Below are 23,956 nucleotides of genomic sequence, written 5' to 3'. Positions count from 1 at the left end.
GATCCCCATAGCTAGCGAGTGGTTGGTAATCTTTATTATGTCCAGGATAATCTTGACTCTTGATCATGGATTGTAGATTGTGGAGGTATCGTTAGCTTTTGTGTTACATGGAATTATACAATGTGTTCAGGTGCTTCACTCCAGTGGTAATTCATGAACTGACAGTTTTCAATAGCACAAATGTATCATACATGCTGAATTGTTAGAATATAGGACCAAAGTTAATGGTAAGTTAGGGGAGAGAGGGGGTGCAGTTTTGTGAGAAAGGATTTCCTTTAGATCCTGTTGAATTTACAACAAGGGGGTTACCTCCCTGCCTGGGCCCCTTTCTGGATTGGAAGCTCCACTGCCAATCCACCATACCCACGGTCTCCCCATCAAAACCCCCATTCCACCCCCAAACTTCCTGAGGCGGCCTTTCCTCCTGATCTAGGATAGGATAGATAAGTGGATGATAAAATGTAAATACATTTTTTTATAAAAGGGCGGCATGGTGGCACAGTGGTTAGCACTGCTGCCTTACACTGCCAGGGACTAGGATTCAATTCCAGCTTGGCTGACTGTCTGTGTGGAGTTTGCACATTCTCCCTGTGTCTGTGTTGGTTACTTCTGGGTGCTCCGGTTTTCTCCCAGAGTCCAAAGATGTGCAGGTTAGGTGGATTGGCCATGCTAAATTGCCCTGCAATGTCCAAAGATGTGAAGGTTAGGGGGATTAGTGGGGTAAATACGTGGGATACGGGGATAGGGCCAGGGTAAGATGGCCTGTCGGAGAGCTGGTGGAGACAAATGGTCTCTTACACTCTAGGGATTTTATGATCTGCCGTCACACCATTTTCTATGTTGCTCTGGTTTGAAGTGCTGTCACCAGTCCAGAGGCAAACACTGCACCCAATTTGTGGATAACAGAATCTCATAAATAACGAATGGATGCACAGTTAATCTGTTTTGATGTAATTGGCTAAAGGAGGAGTGTCGCCAGTGTTTCTTAATCCAATCTTTCTTTGCTTCTCTTGACTTCTCTTTCTGATTTGACTCTCATTCACTTATTCTAAGTCACCCTCTTTTTCAATCTGCCCTCTTGTATCCTTCTCAATCCTTAAACCTTGTTGGTTAAGGAGGTTTTCTGTCAGTCCAACCATACACCAAGGTGTCAGATGCCCTGTTACTCTTGTTGTACTGTTATTAGCTCACATTGTAGCACAGTAGGGCGGCACGGTAGCACAGTGGTTAACACTGCTGCTTCACAGCTCCAGGGACCTGGGTTCGATTCCCGGCTTGGGTCACTATCTGTGTGGAGTTTGCACATTCTCCTCGTGCCTGCGTGGGTTTCCTCCGGGTGCTCCGGTTTCCTCCCACAGTCCAAAGATGTGCGGGTTAGGTTGATTGGCCATGCTAAAATTGCCCTTAGTGTCCTGGGATGCGTAGGTTAGAGGGATTAGTGGGTAAATGTGTAGGGATATGGGGGTAGGGCCTGGGTGGGATTGTGGTCGGTGCAGACTCGATGGGCCGAATGGCCTCTTTCTGTGCTGTAGGGTTTCTAAGATTCTAAGATTTTCAGCAATCTCTAGGCTGAAACATTTTTGAACTGAAGGGTTCAGGAGAAATTCCAATGAATGGCACATGGTGCAAGATGGTTCCAGCATGACTTGGCCTAATGTTTTAGCATCGGTTACAATTTACCTGCAGAACACCTTAAAGGAAATGTTGTCCTTTTCCTTTCTTTAGATATATAATGAACAATTCATTGGAACATATTCCCAACATCTGTACAGTACTCCCAGAACTGAACTGGTTGTAAGTATGAAAATACATAGCAGCACCTTATAAAATGTTTAATACTGTCTGAAAGCGACATGACAGTGCTGCATGTCTGTTGCCTACGTGATCCCGTCTAGCCCCACCACTATTTTACCCACTGTGGGGGAGGCATTGGGCAGTCCACATGTCTGTGTGCCAATTGAGAAAGCTAATGGTATTTGCTACCAAATAAACCCGTTGGACTTTAACCTGGTGTTGTTAAAACTCTTACTGTGTTTACCCCAGTCCAATGCCAGCATCTCCACATCATGCCAATTGAGACCCATAAGAGGCCAATAACCACCCAGTGCCCATCAGAGGCTTCCCCTAAGGTTTCCCACACCTTTCCTTTTTTTTCCCTCACCCCTTGCCCTTTCCACTACAGTCCACCCAATGTCTCACCAGGGTCTATCAGCCTGGCCCAGTGAGACCCGGGACTCACTTTGTTCCAGGCTCCTGGTTCCTCTTCATTGGGGGACTCACTGGAGTCTCAACAGTGGCCACCACTCTCAGAGGCACTGCTCAGACAGCCAACTCATTAACATGCAGCCTTTAGAGACAGGATATATTGTTGGATGGAACGGAAGTCTCGTCTCAAGCCAGTTAAAAGCTCAAAGGACATGTGGGATAAGCCAGCCAAACACAGGAGGGCTCGCCCCCAACTTTTAACCCAGTAGCAGGAACCCCAAGTTCTCCTTTATTTGTCGTTGCTAAGTTTTCTATACATTAATCCCTAATGGAAAGTGTATGTGCAACATATAGTTGCATAGCTTCCTGACACGCACACTTTAGGATCATATATGATAAAAATGCTACATGGACAAAGTATTAGAGGGATTCTAGTGCTCATAGATCTTCAACCTCAACATAATTTAATCAAGAGAGCAAATCAAGTGAAAATATGATGTAGGAAAGAAGCAGATGATAGGGTGGAACTTATTTTTTTAACATGAATTGCTTTGCACTGTGTACCTGCTAACCTTCACACTTTGTTTGAATTGAAACAGGGATTTGGAAGGGAATAATCTTGTTTCCATTGAAAAAAGTTCTTTTCAGGCATGCAGTAAGATTACTGTCCTGTAAGTATGTCCATGGAGCAAAACCTCTGTCAGAGATCCGTTCGGTAAATTCTTCATCCCTGCTTTCAGGCAGGAATGGGTTAACAGTCATAAAAAAGTGTGACAGTTAGTCACCGCATTCCCGCTGGTTGATTTGATTTGATTTATTATTGTCACATGTATTAGTATACAATGAAAAGTATTGTTTCTTGCACACTATACAGACAAAACATACCGTTCATAGAGAAGGAAAGGAGAGAGTGCAGAATGATGTGCTACAGTCATAGCTAGGATGTAGAGAAAGATCAACTTAATACAAGGTAGGTCCATTCAAAAGTCTGACAGCAGCAGGGAAGAAGCTGTTCTTGAGTCGGTTGGTATGTGACCTCAGACTTGTGTATCTTTTTCCCGACGGAAGAAGGTGGAAGAGAGAATGTCCAGGGTGCGTGAGGTCCTTAATTATGCTGGCTGCTTTTCTGAGGCAGCGGGAAGTGTAGACAGAGCCAATGGATGGGAGGTTGGTTTGCGTGATGGTTTGGGCTACATTCACAACCGTTCGTATTTTCTTGCTGCCTTGGGCAGAGCAGGAGTCATACCAAGCTGTGATACAGCCAGAAAGAATGCTTTCTATGGTGCATCTGTAAACGTTGATGAGAGTCGTAGCTGACATGCCAAATTTCCTTAGTCTTCTGAGAAAGTAGAGGCGTTGGTGGGCTTTCATATGGAGGGACCAGGACGGAGTGTTGGTGATCTGGACACTGAAAAACCTGAAGCTCTCGACCATTTCTACTTTGTCCCCATTGATGTAGACAGGGGCATGTTCTCCACTATGCTCCCTGAAGTCAATGACAATCTCCTTTATTTTGTTGACATTGAGGGAGAGATTATTGTCGTCGCACCAGTTCACCAGATTCTCTCTCTCATTCTTGTACTCTGTCTTGTCATTTTTTGAGATCCGTCCCACTACGGTGGTGTCATCAGCAAACTTGAAAATCGAGTTGGAGGGGCATTTGGCTGCACAGTCATAGGTGTATAAGGAGTATAGCAGGGGGCTGAGAACACAGCCTTGTGGGGCACTGGTGTTGAGGATGATTATGGAGGAGATGCTGTTGCCTATCCTTACTGACGTACAACTGACTGCAATTTCAGAGTAGGACAGGAGACAGGTGAGCTGCACACAAAAGGAACAGGAAGGGCAGCACGGGGGCACACTGGTTAGCACTGCTGCCTCACAGCGCCAGGGACCTGGATTGCGTTCTGGCCTCGGGTAATTGTCTGTGTGGAGTTTGCACATTCTCCCCATGTCTGCATGGGTTTCCTCTGGGTGCCCTGGTTTCCTCCCACACTCCAAAGATGTGCAGTTTAGGTTGATTGGCCATGCAAAATTGCACCTTAGTGTTCGAGAGACTAACAAGGTAAATACATGGGGTTACGAGAATAGGCATGGGTGGGATTGTTGTCAGTGCAGGCTCGATGGGTCGAATGGCTGCCTTCTGCTCTGCATGGATTCTATGAAGGAGCCTAATTAAATTTGCAAATCATTGTACAATGTTACATGAAAGAATCTGAAGTGAATTTGATATCCCACTTGTTCCAAATAGGTGAGAAGCACTGGCTCACCTTTATTCAACCTCCTCAGCTGGTCACAGTAAAGGTTTAAGATTTTTTTCCCACTCGGGTATGCCTTTTCCAAATCAGAATGTATGCTGGCTGCAAAATTAAGCCATTTTTCAGTTTAAATTTTAATAAGCCGGAAAGAGGGCATTTTCATTTTGAAGTGCCTTCTGCCTCTGCCACCTTAAATGGCATCCTGCTGCATCTTTTTACATGGAAGACCTTTGATTGGTCCTCCTTAATGGGACAGTAAGCCCACCCTCTGGCTGTTAATTAGCTGCTCCGGGGGGATGTGCCAGAAGTGACTGTTTCCCCTACTGTGCAGGCTTCTGCCCCATTTGAACCTGACAGTGGGATTCAGAAGCCCGCAGGCGAAATCCAGTCCCAAATTAGTCACCTGTGTTTGTGCAGCCTTTATAAAGATAATAATATAATCCATAATAATGTAAACTGGGTCCATTTCACACCCAGCTCAAATTTTACTTCTGTTGATTTTCTTGTCATTGAAGTTAATGAAAATTAGAATCAGATACATTTTGTTTTATCACTAAATGCCAATATTTTTCAAAGAACATAGTTTTATTTAAATTTCTACCTTAAATTAGTGATTTTTTGTTCCAATCAGAATATTTTCTTTCTTATAGGGTTCTCCGCAACAATAAAATCAGATATATCAAGGAAGATGCATTCTCAACAATGCCACTCATGGTAGAACTGTAAGTTTCTCTTTGGCTAAATATTTTGACTATAATTCCTCATTTTAACAAGCCACATGTACCCAATTAAAATCATAAAGGGAGAATTTCCTCTAACCCCACTCCCAAATAGTGCCTAAAAATGGATGCAATGAAGAAAATAGACAGTAAGCCTTTGTTATAATTCTGCTTCTGAACCTTACTAAACATCCACTAAAGCCCTTCTTATAAGTACACTTAACTGTACCTGATGAGGATGCAGTATTGTGAACTACATGTAAATGAATATCTAGAGTCTTTACCTGGTAAAAATCAATTGGTTTTGTGCTTCAGAATCTACTGCAGACTGAATTTAACTCAATGCTGGAGGCCGTCTTCAGTACTTCGCTCTCTATACGACTGTGATATGGCTCATTTTGATAAAGATAACAAGGATGAACAAAAGCCCCCATGACAGTTGCTAACGACATTCACCTGACCCTCTCCTGAACCACTAACAACAATTTCTCAATCACTGAGCCACCCGCAACCTTATCAACCATGCCATCATTTCATGTTACCTCAATTTTTTTTTAATATAATGCTTTGCAGTCTGGCCACCTCACTCTACCTGATCCTACACCATCATTCTTCATACTTAGACTTTCTTTATCTATTCTTTCACATGGTGAATCCTTCCTAGAGGCTCTCTCCAAGGCAGACTCCAGTAGCATTTGGGGTGATACTGCCATCGCATCTATGCTGTGATATGGCTTTAAAACTCATTCAGAAATGTTGAAAAAAAGATCAGGACCGCAATTCATAGCTCCTGGCACTCAAATGTTACTCTTAAATCTTAGCTTTCTTTACTCAGAGACTATCCAGGTAATAATGTTGTCCTGTTATCTGCAAACAAAGTCCTTCAGGTCTTCCACTGGGCTTTAGCTGCACCTGTCCTTCACTGGTGCCTTTAGAACCATCCAGGTTTCCTTCTCCTGTGGCTGCAGCTAATAGCAGATCCGATGATGCCTCCTTTATTTCAATTAGGCCAAGAGCCGGTTTGGTAGCTGAGCTCTGGATTTATTTCTGATGTGCTCTGTACTCATTACGCTTGCACATTGTGAGCAGAGAAAGATAACTTTCTATTATTCCAAAGATTAAAGCCCCACCTCTACTCACAGTCCCCATTCTCCTTGAACTCTTAATGACATTTTTTAAGTTAAACAGTTCATTTGCAAAATGGGAGGAAAAGTAATTTCCACAATTTAACCTTTAACAGTAAAATCTGAACATGCAGCTCTGAGTATTTAATACTGACCTGTTGGCTGTTGAAATGTTAAACTCCCCTCCACCAATAGTTCAGCTTTCAAGTTTAAGAATATGAATCGATGAACCATGCAGATTAGGAATAGCTCCGATTTAATCCCTGGGTCTATGCTGATCCCACTGGGAAGGTTTCTACAACTTGCTTCACTACCTCCAATCAGGCAGGGGAAAGTTGGCTACAACTCCCTGTACTGCGACTCAGCTACCTGTGCAGGAACTGAGTGTAAGTGTTGCTTCAAGACTCAATCAGGCTGGGCTGTGTTCCCTAAACCATTGCTGCCTCACCGTCCCATCTCATGATTTGATATTAGCCCAACATGCAATCAGCATAACTGAAACAGAAGCTAGAAGTGTGAGGCTGCAAAGTCACACACTTGAGCACTTGTCTGAATCACATTTTGTAAACTGTGTGCATCTTTGCAAACATTATTTTGCATGGTGGCAAATTTACCCACCTTTCACACCCTCAGTTCCCAGAAAACAAAGTCTCAGAGCCTTATCTAATACCTGTACTTTCACACAAAGAATTGTTCATTGGACCAGGTGCCAGAGAAGAAGTGGAAGCGAGGGAATAGCATCGAAGGGAATGGATGGGGTGGATTACATTTTAATCCAGGGAAAATTTTAATGCAGGGAAAATAAAATCAACCAGTCTCATTTAGCTGCTCAATCCAGTGGGAGCCATTAAGAAGACAAATGGGAATTTTGGGGTTCATGTCAAGAGACATTGATAACTAAAGTGAAGAAATCATGGACATTGTACAAAACAATGGCTATGCTGTATCTAGAGAGTAGTGTGAAGTTTTGGGTTGCTCAATATTGGAGAAGCACAATAGGGTTATAGATGGTGGAATACATATCTACTGGAATTAAACCAAAGTGAAGAGTCTGTGATATGAGAAAATGCTAAGCCAGAGTATTTTGAGACCTATTTGTTAAAGACAAATAATGTATAATGTAAGTTGTTTGCTGGGGCTGTATTTTTCAAATTAAACAGAATTGGGGAAAAATACAAGGGCATGGCCTCAACTTAAGCATTAAGTACATAAGGGAGCAACTTAGATGAAACTTTCTTTTTGCAAAGAACTTTTGAGATGTGGATTGCTTTGCCCCATGTAGTAATCTTACGTGCTCTCCACATTTCAACCTTGATAAGTTCCTGCATTGCAGATCTTAGCTTTGGGTTATTGGCTGTTCTGCTGCATTTCTCTAATACCGTGGTCTCCCATTGCCTTTCCCACCCCTTTATCAAGGCTCCAGACACTACATTCCAGACAATAGTATAAACCATCATTCCTACCCTTACATTGAAATGTACCATCTCAACTGGTGAACAACCTAATGTTGCAGGCTGAGTGAGACTTTGATGTGTTGCTATTGAAAATCTAATTGTTTTGTTTGTAGATCCCAACATTAGCGCTTCTTATGTGCTATCCTGAAACTCATGGCTCCAGCTAGGTACTCTATTGACTACAACTATCGATTCACCTCAGAATCTCCACCACCTGGCAAATGGCACCACTATACCTGAAAATGCAACAACATCACAGGCCTTTATGAACATTTAGTCATTCACAATATATCTCATTTCTCTGGGGATAATTGTCCCTGATTCTTTTCCCTCAGACTTTCTGAGATATGTGCTTCACACACTGTCCATTATCATTGCCATCACTTTATTTTCATTGTGCAGCCTTTGTAATATGAAGTCAGTTGAATAGATCTCTGAACTATTAACAAAATTGGTGAAACAGTTAAAGATGTTTCCCTTTCTATCTCTAAGTTGGTTGGCCAGTAGTTGACATGTCCAACATCCTCCTCCTAATGCTTCTGTTGAACTAACTCTGTAAGTGGCTTGGGCTGACTCATTTAAATTATCTTCAGAACCTCACCTCCTGTCTAGCTGGCTATTTGGGACAGGTATCACTGCAAAACGCTGGTGAACATGATGCACACATCCTGGCCATACAAATGAAACCATCCTTGTGATTGAGAATGGGGTCTCCATCTTCGGGCTCAGGAGGATATGCATTTTGCTTCACCACACTTGTATCATTAGAGAAGATCCCCAGAACTTCTGCCCAATGTGTTTTGTGCTGCATTGATTAATTCATAGGCTTTGTCTGCTCTGTTTTTTAAGGGACCTGTCTTTGAATCAGATTCAGGAATTGTCTCCTTCAGTATTCAGAGACTTTGAACATCTCCAACAGCTGTAAGTTACTGAATTTCTCGATATTTACTCCTTTCCTAACAGTTGGTTTCATCACTTTGATCTCCACCACTATTAAGATAATGAGAAAACATGGGCCAAGAATTGGTCATTTGACCATCAAACCTCTTCTTTCACAGATCCTGCACTATTTACTCTTTCAAATAATCTACCTCAATAATTCTGTAGAATATCTCCCATCCCCAAAGGTGATTAAGCAAAGCTCCAAAATATCTATTCCCATTATTCATTCTTGGTCAGTTGTCCTCCACAGATGGCAGGTCTTTGGTTCCAATAGCAAAGGGATTATCAAGTCGCAAGAAGATTTTTGTGGCCTCCGTCCATACTTATCCTACGGCCTCCAATCCTATTCCAAGTATTTATGACATGTACTGTTTCAGAAAGCATATGCTAGCACCCCCCAAATTAAATTAGAACAATGTACTTGTAGCACTCAGTTACAAACAGCAACTCAACAACAGCATTGCTTTGCTGATTATATTGCAGTGACTTCTATATTTGAACTCAGACAGTGGATTGAAGGTTATAGCAATTAGTATCAACTAAAATGATAAAACGCTGCACATAGTTCCTCTGCAGTTATTGCTGGAAGACGAATGGTGGGAGTTTGCGTAAATGTTGTTTGTGGATGGCAGCTAGCCAGAGTTGAGTAATGGAGTTGAAAAGATGGATGGATATTCATCAATTTTCCTTGATTACTCTTGGAATCAATTATTTATACAGAATGTTCCCTCAGGGAATTAAGTGACTGGATAAAGTCCATAATAGGATAGATTTGACTAGGTCTGGGGGAAACATAGAGTTCTGTGGAGAATGAGTAAAACAGACTGAAAAACCTCTCATTTGTCACTTATATTTGTATCGGTGGAGAGGGGTCAAATTGTCTATTCTCATTCTGACTCAGTGAGTGAAAAGGGGCAAAAAGGAGAGATGGGAGGAGAAGGAAGTATGAGAGGGAAAGGGGACAAGAAGGGATTGAGGAACATAAATATAAATTTTCTTGGCTCAACTTGGTTACCTCAATGTGATGTACAGCAAGATAAATACCATGCATGAGGCAAATCACAATGGGGTGCATGAGCCTGACAGGTCTGCGAATCTCACACGTTCCTTTCCATCCCATACATACACCAAAGTTTGAATAGATATTTCATTTTTAATGCAATATTCAATACTGTCAGCTAAATGATGCAAGTTCACACACACACTGTCATATGATGTGGAAGCTGGCAGATCTGCACAGGAGCCAAGTTTGCTAATGACACAAACACAGGTGGCACTTTAAGTAGTGTCTTTTCTCTATTCGTTCGTGGGATGTGGGTGTGGCTGGCTGGGCTAAAATTTATCCATCCCTATTTTGCCCTTGAACTAGGCTTTTTTTTTAAAGAATCAACCACATGTGGCTCTGGAATCACATGTAGGTCTGACCAGGTAAGGATGGCAGATTTCCTCCCCTCAATGACATTAGTAAACTAGTAAACCAGTTGGGTTCACTAACCAGGTGGACAATCATCAGTGGTTTCATGGTCGACATTAGTTTTTTTACTGAAATCAAATTTCATTATCTGCCATGGTGGGATTCGAATCCAGGTCACCAGAGCATTACCCTGGGTCTCCAATAGCTAGTCCAGTGGCAATACCATTACGTGACCATCTTCCTGTATAAATAGACACATCAAATTACAAAGAGATATTTTTATGTCAAGTGGCAAAAACTATGGCAAATGAACTTCAGTGTAAAAAATTGGACCTCTAAAGTTTAGAATAGACTATTTTCTAAAGGGCGAAAAGCCAGAAACAGTGATGGTTCAAAAAGATTTGGGTAGACCAGGTACAAAGATCTCAAAAGATAATCAAGAAGGCAATGGAATGCTGACCTTTATATGTAGAGGAATAGAATATAAGGATTTAGAAGTTATGCATCCAGTATGCAAAGCCCTGGTTAGACCATCCCCGAGCACTGGGAACAGTTTTGGATGCCACACCTCAGGAAGGATATATTGGCCTTGCAGGGAGCACAGCGTGGATTTATCAAAATGATATCTGGACCCCCAGGCTTGAGTATTCACACAGATGGAGAAGCTCTCCGTCTTTGCAAAAATAGCTGTGGGGACTCAGATCTCAGAATCCTGCCCCTAAACCCAGCCCCCACCATTTTTGCAAGATGGGAAAATAGTCTAAATAGCACATCTGAGGCTCACAGATGTAACTTGCACATATTAAAGTGCCTGATCTGATTTTGGCTATTTGGGTGAGCAAAACATGACTTGTGCACTTTAGACCTGATGGGAAAAATGTCTAAAGTTAGTGGAGTTAATTGAAGAGGTAGGATACTTTTTTGGATATTTTCCCAGGGTACCTTTGGGCGAGGTGCTTGACGGTAATAAGGCTATCAAACCTATTTGATTTGCTCCCCTAATGACTCTGTACGTAGATTTACTGTCTGGTAGGAAACTGATCCATACAGATCATAAAGGTCTTCCATCTGTGTTAAGTTAGCTGATCTCAATATTATTACATTTGGATGCTTGAGAAATGAGAAGTGTCCCTAAGAAGGGAAATTTAAGTTTTAAAGTTTAAAGTTATTAGTGTCACAAGTAGGCTCACATTAACACTGCAATGAAGTTACGGTGAAAATCCCCTAGTGAAGAGAGATTGGGTAAACTGGGCTTGTTCTCCCTGGAAAGACGGAGAATGAGGGGAGACCTAATAGAGGTATACAAGATTATGAAGGGTATAGATAGGGTGAACAGTGGGAAGCTTTTTCCCAGGTCGGAGATGACGATCACGAGGGGTCACGGGCTCAAGGTGAGAGGGGCGAGGTATAACTCCGATATCAGAGGGATGTTTTTTACACAGAGAGTGGTGGGGGCCTGGAATGCGCTGCCAAGTAAGGTGGTGGAGGCAGACACGCTGGCATCGTTTAAGACTTACCTGGATAGTCACATGAGCAGGCTGGGAATGGAGGGATACAAACGAATGGACCAATGAGCAGCACAGGCTTGGAGGGCCGAAGGACCTCTTTCCTGTGCTGTACTGTTCTTTGTTCTTTGTTTTAGTCGCCACACTCCTGTACCTGCTTGGGTACACTGAGGGGAGAATTTAGCATGGCACATGCACCTAACCAGCATGTCTTTCAGACTGTGGGAGGAAACCGGAGCACCCAGAGGAAACCCACGCAGACACGGGGAGAATGTGCAAACTCCACACAGACAGTGACCCAAGCCGGGAATCAAACCCAGGTTCCTGGAGGAAATTCCGCAAAGGTTCCCAGTCATGATCACTACCCAGTGACCATTGCGGGAAAGTGCACATGTATAAGTATTCATTGGTGACAGGTGCAGTATTGATTGAAGGTTAAGCAAGGAAATGATTAGCCTCAGCTGGAATGTCCCCACTGTCAACTAGCCTGCTACCACACATAGAAAGGCTATTTGAGCAAAGTAGGTACTGGAGGCTGACCGTCACCATTGGAACTGCTCCCTAAAGAAATGAATAACTTCAGGAGAGAAAAGTGGAAAAATAATTTTGAACTACTCACAACATGGGAATTTGCTGGAACATTAGGGTTAAATATTTCTTGGACCTTTTGGAAACTTTGAAAAATTTTACCCAAGTTCGGTTGTTTAGCAAGTCTTTTCTGGTGCTTTACAGGAATTTATCACATAACCCAATGAACTATATCCACCAGGATCAGTTTGACCACCTTGTTACTCTCAAGTCATTGTGAGTACAGTTTATCTTGCTTTGATCATTGGTAGAACATGTGTCTGGTTACTGGATGTTCAGTTTTGTTTTTGGTGAGGTGACAACTTTCCCATCGAACGAGAGCCAAATCCAGGCTCACAGCAGACGGCTACACTTGACTATTCATCTTCAAACTCAATGGTGTGGTGAACATGTGGCTGAACTCCAAGTTTATAAACAAAAATTAGAGAAGAAACAAACTGAAACTCAATAGAAATAAAAAGTTGGGCTATATCCCAGCTTTGTTCAAGTACATACTTGTGGGTGACAATAATTTAGTACTTATTATACTTAATTTATACTGCAGTCTTTTGGATTTCCCAAGGCAATAAGAACATAAGAACATAAGAAATAGGAGCAGGAGTAGGCCATCTAGCCCCTCAAGCCTGCCCTGCCATTCAATAAGATCATGGCTGATCTGAAGTGGATCAGTTCCACTTACCCGCCTGATCCCTATAACCCCTAATTCCCTTACCGATCAGGAATCCATCTATCCGTGATTTAAACATATTCAACGAGGTAGCCTCCACCACTTCAGTGGGCAGAGAATTCCAGAGATTCACCACCCTCTGAGAGAAGAAGTTCCTCCTCAACTCTGTCCTAAACTGACCCCTCTTTATTTTGAGGCTGTGCCCTCTAGTTCTAGCTTCCTTTCTAAGTGGAAAGAATCTCTCCACCTCTACCCTATCCAGCCCCTTCATTATCTTATAGGTCTCTATAAGATCCCCCCTCAGCCTTCTAAATTCCAACGATTACAAACCCAATCTGCTCAGTCTCTCCTCATAATCAACAACCCTCATCTCTGGTATCAACCTGGTGAACCTTCTCTGCACTCCCTCCAAGGCCAATATATCCTTCCGCAAATAAGGGGACCAATACTGCACACAGTATTCCAGCTGCGGCCTCACCAATGCCCTGTACAGATGCAGCAAGACATCTCTGCTTTTATATTCTATCCCCCTTGCGATATAGGCCAACATCCCATTTGCCTTCTTGATCACCTGTTGCACCTGCAGACTGGGTTTTTGCGTCTCATGCACAAGGACTCCCAGGTCCCTTTGCACAGTCGCATGTTGTAATTTTTTTCCATTTAGATAATAATCCAATTTGCTATTATTTCCTCCAAAGTGAATAACCTTGCATTTGTCAACGTTATACTCCATCTGCCAGATCCTCGCCCACTCACTCAGCCTGTCCAAATCTCTCTGCAGACCTTCTACGCCCTCCATACAATTCACTTTTCCTCTTATCTTTGTGTTGTCTGCAAACTTTGTCACCCTACACTCAGTCCCCTCCTCCAGATCGTCTGTATAAATGGTAAATAGTTGAGGCCCCAGTACCGATCCCTGCGGCACGCCACTAGTTACCATCTGCCAACCAGAAAAGCACCCATTTATTCCGACTCTCTGCTTCCTGTCAGAAAGCCAATCCCCAATCCACGCTAACACCCTACCCCCAACTCCGTGTGACCCAATCTTCTTCAGCAACCTATTGTGAGGCACCTTATCAAACGCCTTTTGGAAACCCAAAAACACTGCATCCACCAGTTCCCCTCCGTCAACCGCACTAGTCACATCTTCATAAAAATCCCACAAGTTCGTCAAGCACGACTTTCCCCTCATGAATCCATGCTGCGTCTGCTTAATCGAACCATTCTTATCCAGATGGCCTGCTATTTCTTCTTTAATGATGGATTCCAGCATTTTCCCAGCTACAGACATTAAGCTAACCGGCCTGTAGTTACCCACCTTATGTCTATTTCCTTTTTTAAACAGCGGCGTAACATTTCCAATCCGCCGGCACTACCCCAGAATCCAACGAATTTTGATAAATAACCACTAACGCATCCACTATTACCTCTGACATTTCTTTCAGTACCCTGGGATGCATTCCATCCGGGCCCGGGGACTTGTCCACCTTCAGTCCCGTTAGTCTACCAAGCACTGCCTCTCTGGTAACATTAATTGTATTGAGTACCTCTCCTCCTGCCAACAAGGCAAGTAGACAAGAGGGAAACAACACTGTGACCTTCTCCAATATTATCCTGAACTAACCACTGAAGGTAATGGTTGTAGCCCAGTGGGAACTCATATCCAATTTTCCTGCCTTCCCTCTCTGCAGAGGAATTTAGAGGAACCTTAGATTGAGTTTCTTTTTGCAAAGGTTGGTCACCCAATTTCAGTTTTCCTTGGGTATATTCGTTCACTGCCTGGTTTTTCGCAGAAAATTTACTGTCCTAGTTTCAATTCGTCTCTTGCTACGGTCCCCCCTATTATGCTTTCAAAGTATCATTACATACAATCATAGACTCCCTACAGTGCAAAAGGAGGCCATTCAGCCCATAGAGCCTGCACTGACAAGAATCTCACCCAGACCCTATCCCAGTAACCCTACGTATTTGCCCCGCTAATCTCCCTGGCAATAAGGGTCAATTTAGCATGGCCAATCAACCAAACCCGCACATTTTTGGATTGTGGGAGGAAACCGGAGCAGCTGGAAGGAATCCACGCAGACACGGGGGTAACGTGCAAACTCCGCATAGACAGTCATGCGAGGCCAAAATTGAACCCAGGTCCCTAGCACTGTGAGGCAGCAGTGCCAACCACTATGCCACCATGCCGCCCTTTCTCACCTGGGATCTGACTTTGAATACAGCCCAGATTGATGGAATAGAAGTTTTATGTCCCTCTGGTAACCTGAATAAATAGAATTTAGAACGTCAACCTAGTTCCCAGTGATCGCACCTAATTCCCAGTAATCGCAAAGTCAGAGCACAGAATTGGATACAATCAGAACACAGGAATATAAAACTAGGCGTAAGGCAGTCAGCCTCTCAAGCCTAATCTGCATTTTAACACCACCTTCCCACCTTAGCTCCACTTACTTTATGAGGGGCATTGGCAGGGTGGATAGGGAGTAGCTGTTCCCTTAGTTAAAGGGTCAGTCACAAGGGGACACAAGTACAAGGTGAGGAGCAGGAGGTTTAAGGGGGATGTGGGGAAAAACGTTTTACCCAAAGGTGTTGATGGCCTGGAATGCTCTGCCTGGGAGGGTGGTGGAGACAAGTTGCCTCACATCCTTTAAAAAGTACCTGGATGAGCATTTGGCACATCATAACATCCAAGGCTAGCTAACAATAATATAACACTCTCAGTTTTCAGTTAACCTTGCCTCCACAGCTTTCTGGGGAAGAGAGTTCCAGATTTCCACCACCCTTCATGTGAAGAAGTGCTTCCTGACAGCTCTCTTGAACTGCCTAACTATCATTTTAAGATTATGCCCCCTTATCCTGGATCGCAACCAAAGGAGATATTGGGTGCTACTTTGGGCTCAATAGCACCCATTGTTGGTCATTACAGGTATTATTTGGAATCCAAATGATATCCAATGTGCACAGGTATATTCCCTTTATTTTAATTCATTAATGAAAGCAAATTACTGCAGATGCTGCAATCTGAAACCAAAAGAGAAAATGCTGGAGAATCTCAGCAGGTCTGGCAGCATCTGTAAGGAGAGAAAAGAGCTGACGTTTCGAGTCCACATGACCCTTTGTCAAAGCAATCATCTGGACTCGAAACATCAGCTCTTTTCTCTCCTTACAAATGCTGCCAGACCTGCTGAGGTTTTCTAGCATTTTCTGTTTTGCTTACTTTAATTCGTTGTTAGAACATGAGCATTGTTGGCAAGGCCAGCTTTTATTCCCCCCTCCACGACATTTGTCACTGCTTTGCAGGACCTATTCACTCCCTGCATGACTCCAAGCACCCATTTTGGCCAAAATGTACCTCCTCTTTAAGAAGTCCAGGATAGAGGCAGAGAGTCATTAAAGCACAGAAAGAGGCCCTTCAGCCCATCGTGTCTATGCCAGCCATCAAACACCTATCTATTCTAATCACATTTTCCAGCACTTGGTCCGTGGCCTTGTATGTTTCATGTGCTCATCTAAATGCTTGTTAAGAACATTTAAAAAGCTTAAGATAGCTTTATGTGGCACTTAGAAGTTATGATTTTGGTCCCAGTGCTGATGATTGCAGCCAATGTACGAACATGAGAAAGGAGCATGAAGTAAGGATGCTGTCTGAATGTCAATCAATTGGTGCAGGTTACTCTCACCTAGAAATCCTCATAGTGTTTCTGGGGGCTATCCAATCTGGGCCCCATATTTTAGCTCTTTCTCGACCCTGACAAATCTGTTACTCATCTTAAACACCTCACAGAATCAGAATCACAGAACCATACAGTGCAGAAGAGGTTCTTCGGTCCATTAATTCCGCACCAACACGTGACAAACACCTGACCTCCCACCTAATCTTATTTACCAGTACTTGGCCCATAGCCTTGGATGTTATGATGTGCCAAATGTTCATCCAGGTACTTTTTAAAGGATGTGAGGCAACTTGTCTCCACCACCCTCCCAGGCAGAGCATTCCAGGCCATCAACACCTTTGGGTAAAACGTTTTTCCCCACATCCCCCTTAAACCTCCTGCTCCTCACCTTGTACTTGTGTCCCCTTGTGACTGACCCTTTAACTAAGGGAACAGCTGCTCCCTATCCACCCTGCCAGTGCCCCTCATAATCTTCTACACCTCGATCAGGTCGTCCCTCAGTCTTCTCTGCTCCAATGAAAACAACCCAAGTCTATCAAACCTCTCTTCATAACTTAAATGCTCCATCCCAGGCAGTATCCTGGTGAATCTCTTCTGCACCCCCTCCAGTGCAATCACATCATTTCGATAATATGGCGGCCAGAACTGCACACAATACGCTAGCTGTGGCCTCACCAAAGTTCTATGCAACTCCAACATGACTTCCCTGCTTTTGTAGTCTATGCCTCGATTGATAAAGGCCTCTGAAAGAACTATTTACTTTGTCTAATTTGCCTGCCCTTTGCCCATACCCTTTTAATTGTTTTGTTTTTCAGATATTATCCATTTCTCTTTTGAAAATTACTCTTTCTAGCAGAGCATTCCATGTCCAATCAACCTTTGAGTAAAATGAAATCATATTTGACATTATTTTGACCAAGGTTGTAAATGTATGTCCTCTAGTGACTGATCTTTTCTAATCTCATAATTTTGAAATGCCTCTCTTGGATCTTCAGTGTTCAGATTCTCTAGTTCCTCCTCATAACTAAAGTCTTTTATATATAGTATAATCTTGGTGAATTGCTTCCACATCCATTCCACAGCCTTAACCTCCTTCCTAAAGTAAGGTGCCCAAGACTGGTCAGAATGTTTAAAGTTAGCTCAGCGCTTAACTTTTTGAAATGCATATCAGACTTTACATTAATAGTTCCTGGCTTCTTTATTTTTCAGAGACTTGGATGGGATCAACATTTTCAACATGCAGAACCGAATATTTAAGAATCTGGGCAATCTGTCACACATGTACGTTGAATCCTTCTGGTAGAAGTGTTTCTGGAGTGATAAAACAGACGACAAACTGCACTTATTTTGACAATAAATGTCATCAGTCATTACTGCCAGATAGTTGGAGTTTAATAATATCTGTTTTATGAGACAGCTTCTTTATTCAGCAATAATAGCCTCATTTAAACAGCTGCCCTGTTAGTCAGCTTTGTGAAATAGAGATCCAATGTTTTTTGGAACCACCATATGATTCTTAACTCAATTACATACATAGAATGACATAAAATGTACAGCACACAAACAGGCCATTCAGCCCAATAGGTCTACACTGGAGTTTATACTTCAAGAAATCCTTCTCCGCTGGCTGAACCTACTTCATCTAACCTGATCAATATATCCAATTCCTTTCCCCCTTATCTACTTATCCAGCTTCCTCGTAATTTTTTTCTTTCTGCTCCTGTGCCTAGAGACACATAGGGCAGATGAAACACTTGTGTTTATCTGTTTTCATAGCTATTCTTTCTTAGAATAGGTCGCTAGCCTGTTGCCAGAGGCTTGAGGAGCACCACTCCACATTAAGCATGGCTGACCAAGGGACTCTTCCTCTTTTATCACCTGCCATAGGTATATAGGAGGAATCTACAGGTTGATAATCAATCTGTTTGGCCACACTGTGGATACACTTACCATGGCCATCAAATCCTAAAGAGCGACTTGAGTCCAGAGCTTCTAGTTCAGAGATAATGTGAGGTAAAGCATTTTGGAAGGTCTAATGCAGATCGGAAATATACAGTAAATAGCAGAACCCTTAAGAGTATTGATAGGCAAAGGGACCTGGGTGTACAGGTACACAGGTCACTGAAAGTGGCAATGCAGGTGGAGAAGGTAGTCAAGAAGGCATACGGCATGCTTGCCTTCATCGGCCGGGGTATTGAGTTTAAAAATTGGCAAGTCATGTTGCAGCTTTATAGAACCTCAGTTAGGCCAAACTTGGAATATAGTGTTCAATTCTGGTCGCCACACTACCAGAAGAATGTGGAGGCTTTGGAGAGGGTACAGGAAAGATTTACCAGGATGTTGTCTGGTATGGAGGGCATTAGCTATGAGGAGAGGTTGGAGAAACTTGGTTTGTTCTCACTGGAGCGACGGAGGTTGAGGGGAGACTTGATAGAAGTCTACAAGATTATGAGAGGCATGGACAGAGTGGATAGTCAGAAGCTTTTTCCCAGGGTAGAAGAGTCAATTACTAAGGGGCATAGATTTAATGTGCGAGGTCCAAGTTTTAAAAGAGATGTACGAGGCAGATTCTTTACACAGAGAGTGGTGGGTGCCTGGAACTCGTTGCCGGGGGAGGTAGTGGAAGCGGATACGGTAGTGACTTTTAAGGGGCGTCTTGACAAGTACATGAATGAGATGGGAATAGAGGGATATGGTCCCTGGAAGCATAGAGGGTTTTAGTTAGGTCGGGCAGCATGGTCGGCGCAGGCTTGGAGGGCCGAAGGGCCTGTTCCTGTGCTGTAATTTTCTTTGTTCTTTGTTCTTGTTCTTTGAATGCGAGGTGATGCATTTGGTAAATCCAATTCAGGTGGGAGCTATAAAATAAATGGCAGAACCATCAGGAGCATAGACACACAGCGAGATCTGGGAGTACAGGTCCACTTTTTTAAAGTGGCAGCACAGGTGGAAAAGGTGGTGAAGAAAGCATATGGCATGTTATTTAGATGCTATTGATAGCTAACTGACGTTTTGCCTGCTGATGAAGTAATGTGAAACCTATAGTTACACTACCATGTAACTCACTCTCGGCTACCCATAATTCTATACATTATAAAGTGAGGTAATTAAACACTCATCAATGTCTCTCACATCTATCTTCGGGGTTATCTCTATACTAACCGGTAATCCTCAGACACTTCCTTCCAGGATTTACATGTACAAGGATGATACTACTCAGAATTACCATTTGGAAGAATAGTCTCGTGTACTTCAGTCTTTTTTTTTACAAAGGTACACAAATTAGAATTAACCAATCAATTCCTCAGAGATATCTATAAATTGACTGGTACCTTTGTGTCTTCTCGGTAAGAGTGAGATATTAATGTACAACTTCCCACCTAGTGGATAGTTATATATGGTCCGATCTTCCTTAGTCACTCTTGGAAAATATAATTGTATTAAGTGCTTCATCTAATTTCTCCCACACATAGTCATCTATACATTTACTAAGAAACATGAGTAAGGTTATTTGCCTTTGAAACATATTGGATTATTCAGATGAACACACCGCTATAAAAACATAACCTAGCCTATTGAACATTAGCCCAATCTATAAATCAGTCCAGTCTATCAATTTGTGATACTTGGCTTGTGCAAGTGCACATATTATTATAGCCAGTGTTCGAACAATATGTTTTTGTAGTTCAAACTAGCCCTATCTTTGATTATAAAATTAAACAATTCCGACTGATCCTGTGTTGTTTTATTGTACTGCCACTACCACGACCATATTTTATACATAACTTTAAAGTAATCCAAGTTAGTTATAAAATGCGAACGTGCTCTCCAAAAGCACTTCCTTCTCCAGAACCTAGACATGCAGAGCAGAAAAGTTCCACTTTCAATAGGTCGGAGAGTAAGTTAAGAAGAGGACATAAGAAGTCTGCACAGGGATGTAGATACGTTAAATGAGTGGGCAAAAAATTAGCAGATGGAGTATAATGTGGGAAAATGTAAACTTGGCCTCTTTGGGAGAAAGAATAGAAAAACAGCAAATTATATAAATGGAGACAGATTGTAGAACTCTGCAGTATAGAAGGCTCTGAATATCCTGGCACATGAATCAGTAAATGTTAGTATTCAGGTACAGCAAGTGACTTGGAAAGCAAATAGAATATTTGTGTTTCTTCCAAGGGGAATCCAGATTAAAAGTAGGGATGTTTTTAGCTGTACAGGGTGTTGGTGAGAATATGTGGAGCACTGATTCCTAGGATGGCGGCTTCTTCTGAGGAAAGGTTGGACAGGATGGGCCTGTGTCGATTGGAGCTATAGAATGAGAGGTGATCTTATTGAAAAATTGAAGATCCCGAAGGGATTTGACAGAGGATCAAGGGATATGGGAGGAAGGGGGATCAGGATATTGAATTCGATAATCAGCCATGATCAAAATGAATCGTGGAGCAGGCTCAAAGGGCCAAATGGCCTACTCCTGCTTCTAGTTTCTATGTTTCTATTCCCTCCACTCTGCAATAAAAGCAACATTCATATCATAACATCACAGTTATCATTAACGTTACATATAATGCCATCTACCCTTTGGGTATCTCAATGTTTCTCACATCCTCTTTTCATGGAGACTTCACCAGTGCTAGTTCCCTCCCGTTTCTCATCCAACTGGTCATTCTTCTTGTATGAACAGTGCATGAACAGTGAGCCTCAGCAAGCTATTCAACTGTGCTGGCATCACAGCTGACCTTGATTCTGACCCTGTCCCCTCATGACATTCAGGGAGACACAATTTTCAGCAGAAGTCGAGACTGGCTCAAACACATTTATCAATTGTAAATGAAGGAATGTACTATTTTATAAGAACATAAGAACATAAGAAATAGGAGCAGGAGTAGGCCATCTAGCCCCTCGAGCCTGCCCCGCCATTCAATAAGATAATGGCTGATCTGACGTGGATCAGTACCACTTACCCGCCTGATCCCCATAACCCTTAATTCCCTTACCGATCAGGAATCCATCCATCCGCGCTTTAAACATATTCAGCGAGGTAGCCTCCACCACCTCAGTGGGCAGAGAATTCCAGAGATTCACCACCCTCTGGGAGAAGAAGTTCCTCCTCAACTCTGTCTTAAACCGACCCCCCTTTATTTTGAGGCTGTGTCCTCCAGTTTTAACTTCCTTACTAAGTGGAAAGAATCTCTCCGCCTCCACCCTATCCAGCCCCCGCATTATCTTATAAGTCTCCATAAGATCCCCCCTCATCCTTCTAAACTCCAACGAGTACAAACCCAATCTCCTCAGCCTCTCCTCATAATCCAAACCCCTCATCTCCGGTATCAACCTGATGAACCTTCTCTGCACTCCCTCCAATGCCAATATATCCTTCCTCATATAAGGGGACCAATACTGCACACAGTATTCCAGCTGCGGCCTCACCAATGCCCTGTACAGGTGCATCAAGACATCCCTGCTTTTATATTCTATCCCCCTCGCAATATAGGCCAACATCCCATTTGCCTTCTTGATCACCTGTTGTACCTGCAGACTGGGCTTTTGCATCTCATGCATGACTGAGATCTCTTAAAAACTATTTCTCATGCATTAAGGGAAGTTAGGAAGCATTTTGAATAGCATGCAATGAAAATTCAGATGTTCAATTATAAAAACTCATCACTTTTTTTTTAACTTTGACAGATACTTTAAGAAGTTTGAATACTGTAGGTATTCTCCCCACGTCCGGAGCTGCAAGCCAAATACAGACGGAATCTCATCTTTTGAAAACCTTTTGGCCAACATCATTCTGCGGGTTTTTGTGTGGGTGGTGGCTTTCATCATCTGCTTTGGAAATCTCTTTGTTATCTGCATGAGGTCATGTATCACAACAGAGAACAGGCTACATACCCTGTCTATCAAATCACTTTGCTGTAAGTGGTACCTGCAGACACTTTATTCTTTAAACGGCACAGTAGGATGTGATAGGAAATAACTGTAAACAAATAGATATTTCACAAATGGAACTAGGTGGTTATTGGATTTTTTAAAAATTCCTTTATGGAATGTGGACATTGATGGCAAGGATACTATTTATTGTCTATTCCTAAATGCCCTTGAGAAAGTAGTGGGTGAGCCAATTTCTTGAACCGCTGCAGCCAGTGTGGTGAAAATCACCCAGAGTTCTCTTCGGGAGGGGTCTCCAGGATTTGGACCCAGTGATAATGGAGAAACAATGATATAAGTTAGGGTGGTATGTGACTTGTTTTTGGTGATGTTCTCATGCTCCTGCTGTCCTTATTCTTCTAGGTGGTAGAAGTTATGAGTGAGAATTTCTGCTTGGGACAGACAGCAGCGGGATCTTCCGGTGCTGCTGCTGTCAATGGGTTTTTCCATTGTTCGCACCCTCTGCTGTGGGGACCTGCAGCTGGTGGGAGGGGTGGGGGGGGTGGTTGGTGGTGGTTGCCATTGACAGGACTGAAAGATCCTGCTGACAGGAACAACCGGAAAATTTTGGCCATATACATATTTGAAGAGGGCTGTCAAAGAAGCCTTGGTGAGTTGCTGTGGTACACCTTGTAGGTGGTACACACTGCTGGCCTTGTGTGCTGACAGTTGTGGGAGTGCATATTAAAGGGACTAATGCAGAAGTCACAGATTTCCCATAGTTTGATATTTTTTAATAACCATGGGTCAGCAAGCAATGGTAACCTCTTTATTTGAAATTATGCTTACAAGAAACAGGGGACAATACTGCCTGAGGGAAAATTCCAAAGACAGAACCAAATGACAAATATGGTCTTGAATCTGATATCCCATGAAGATCCTTTTTGGATTGATGCTGAGAGGCAATTCCAAAAACTATGACATTCCTCTGGCATAAGGACAAAACTTTGGATTATTAGACTACTGTTCTCATCAAAATGTATTTAAATGTGGAAAAAATAAAAACCTTGCACAGTGGTAACACAATGCGTGGGTTTTTCCGCTCAACCCGCCACCCACCATTGGCCAGCAAAGGGTCTTCTGGTCCCACCGCTGTCAACAGGGTTTTCCGTTGAATGCAGCCCTCACCGCCAGGAAACCTGCAGCGGGCGTGTGCCATCGACAGGACTGGAAGATTCCACCAGCGTGAACGGCTAGAAAATTCTGGCCAGTGGCATGCTTTTGTTGGATGCACTCCTTTTCCTAAAGATATTAATTCTTGCTGAATGAAGTTCCACAAAGATTTAGTCCCAATGTCTATTATTCACATGAACCTTAAAACTGATTGTTGACACGTTATTTGACTGTGCAGGAAATTGTAATTTGAACTCATTCTTGTCTCCACCCAACTTTCATGCACAAGAGCTTTACTGTGTCAACTGTGGCTTATTGGCAGCACGCTCAGGGCCTGATTTTACCAAAACTTTGTACATGCATTT

The 23,956-nt window shown here is 42.8% G+C and overlaps 1 protein-coding gene across 1 annotated transcript in view; it reads left to right on the top strand.

The window, feature by feature from the left end:
• The window catches only part of rxfp2l (relaxin family peptide receptor 2, like), a 101,405-nt gene that overhangs the window by 68,934 nt on the left and 8,515 nt on the right, over nt 1-23,956 (top strand). Inside the window, exons 10-16 of the mRNA XM_078212069.1 lie at nt 1,726-1,794; nt 2,805-2,876; nt 5,114-5,185; nt 8,610-8,681; nt 12,354-12,425; nt 17,763-17,834; nt 22,236-22,465. Of these exons, the coding sequence (XP_078068195.1) occupies nt 1,726-1,794; nt 2,805-2,876; nt 5,114-5,185; nt 8,610-8,681; nt 12,354-12,425; nt 17,763-17,834; nt 22,236-22,465 (659 nt within the window). The remainder of the gene's footprint in view (nt 1-1,725; nt 1,795-2,804; nt 2,877-5,113; nt 5,186-8,609; nt 8,682-12,353; nt 12,426-17,762; nt 17,835-22,235; nt 22,466-23,956) is intronic.

The sequence above is a fragment of the Mustelus asterias genome, chromosome 4 (assembly GCF_964213995.1).
Source record: "Mustelus asterias chromosome 4, sMusAst1.hap1.1, whole genome shotgun sequence".
Lineage (NCBI taxonomy): Eukaryota > Metazoa > Chordata > Chondrichthyes > Carcharhiniformes > Triakidae > Mustelus > Mustelus asterias.
This window is presented reverse-complemented; position numbering and strand designations above follow the sequence as displayed.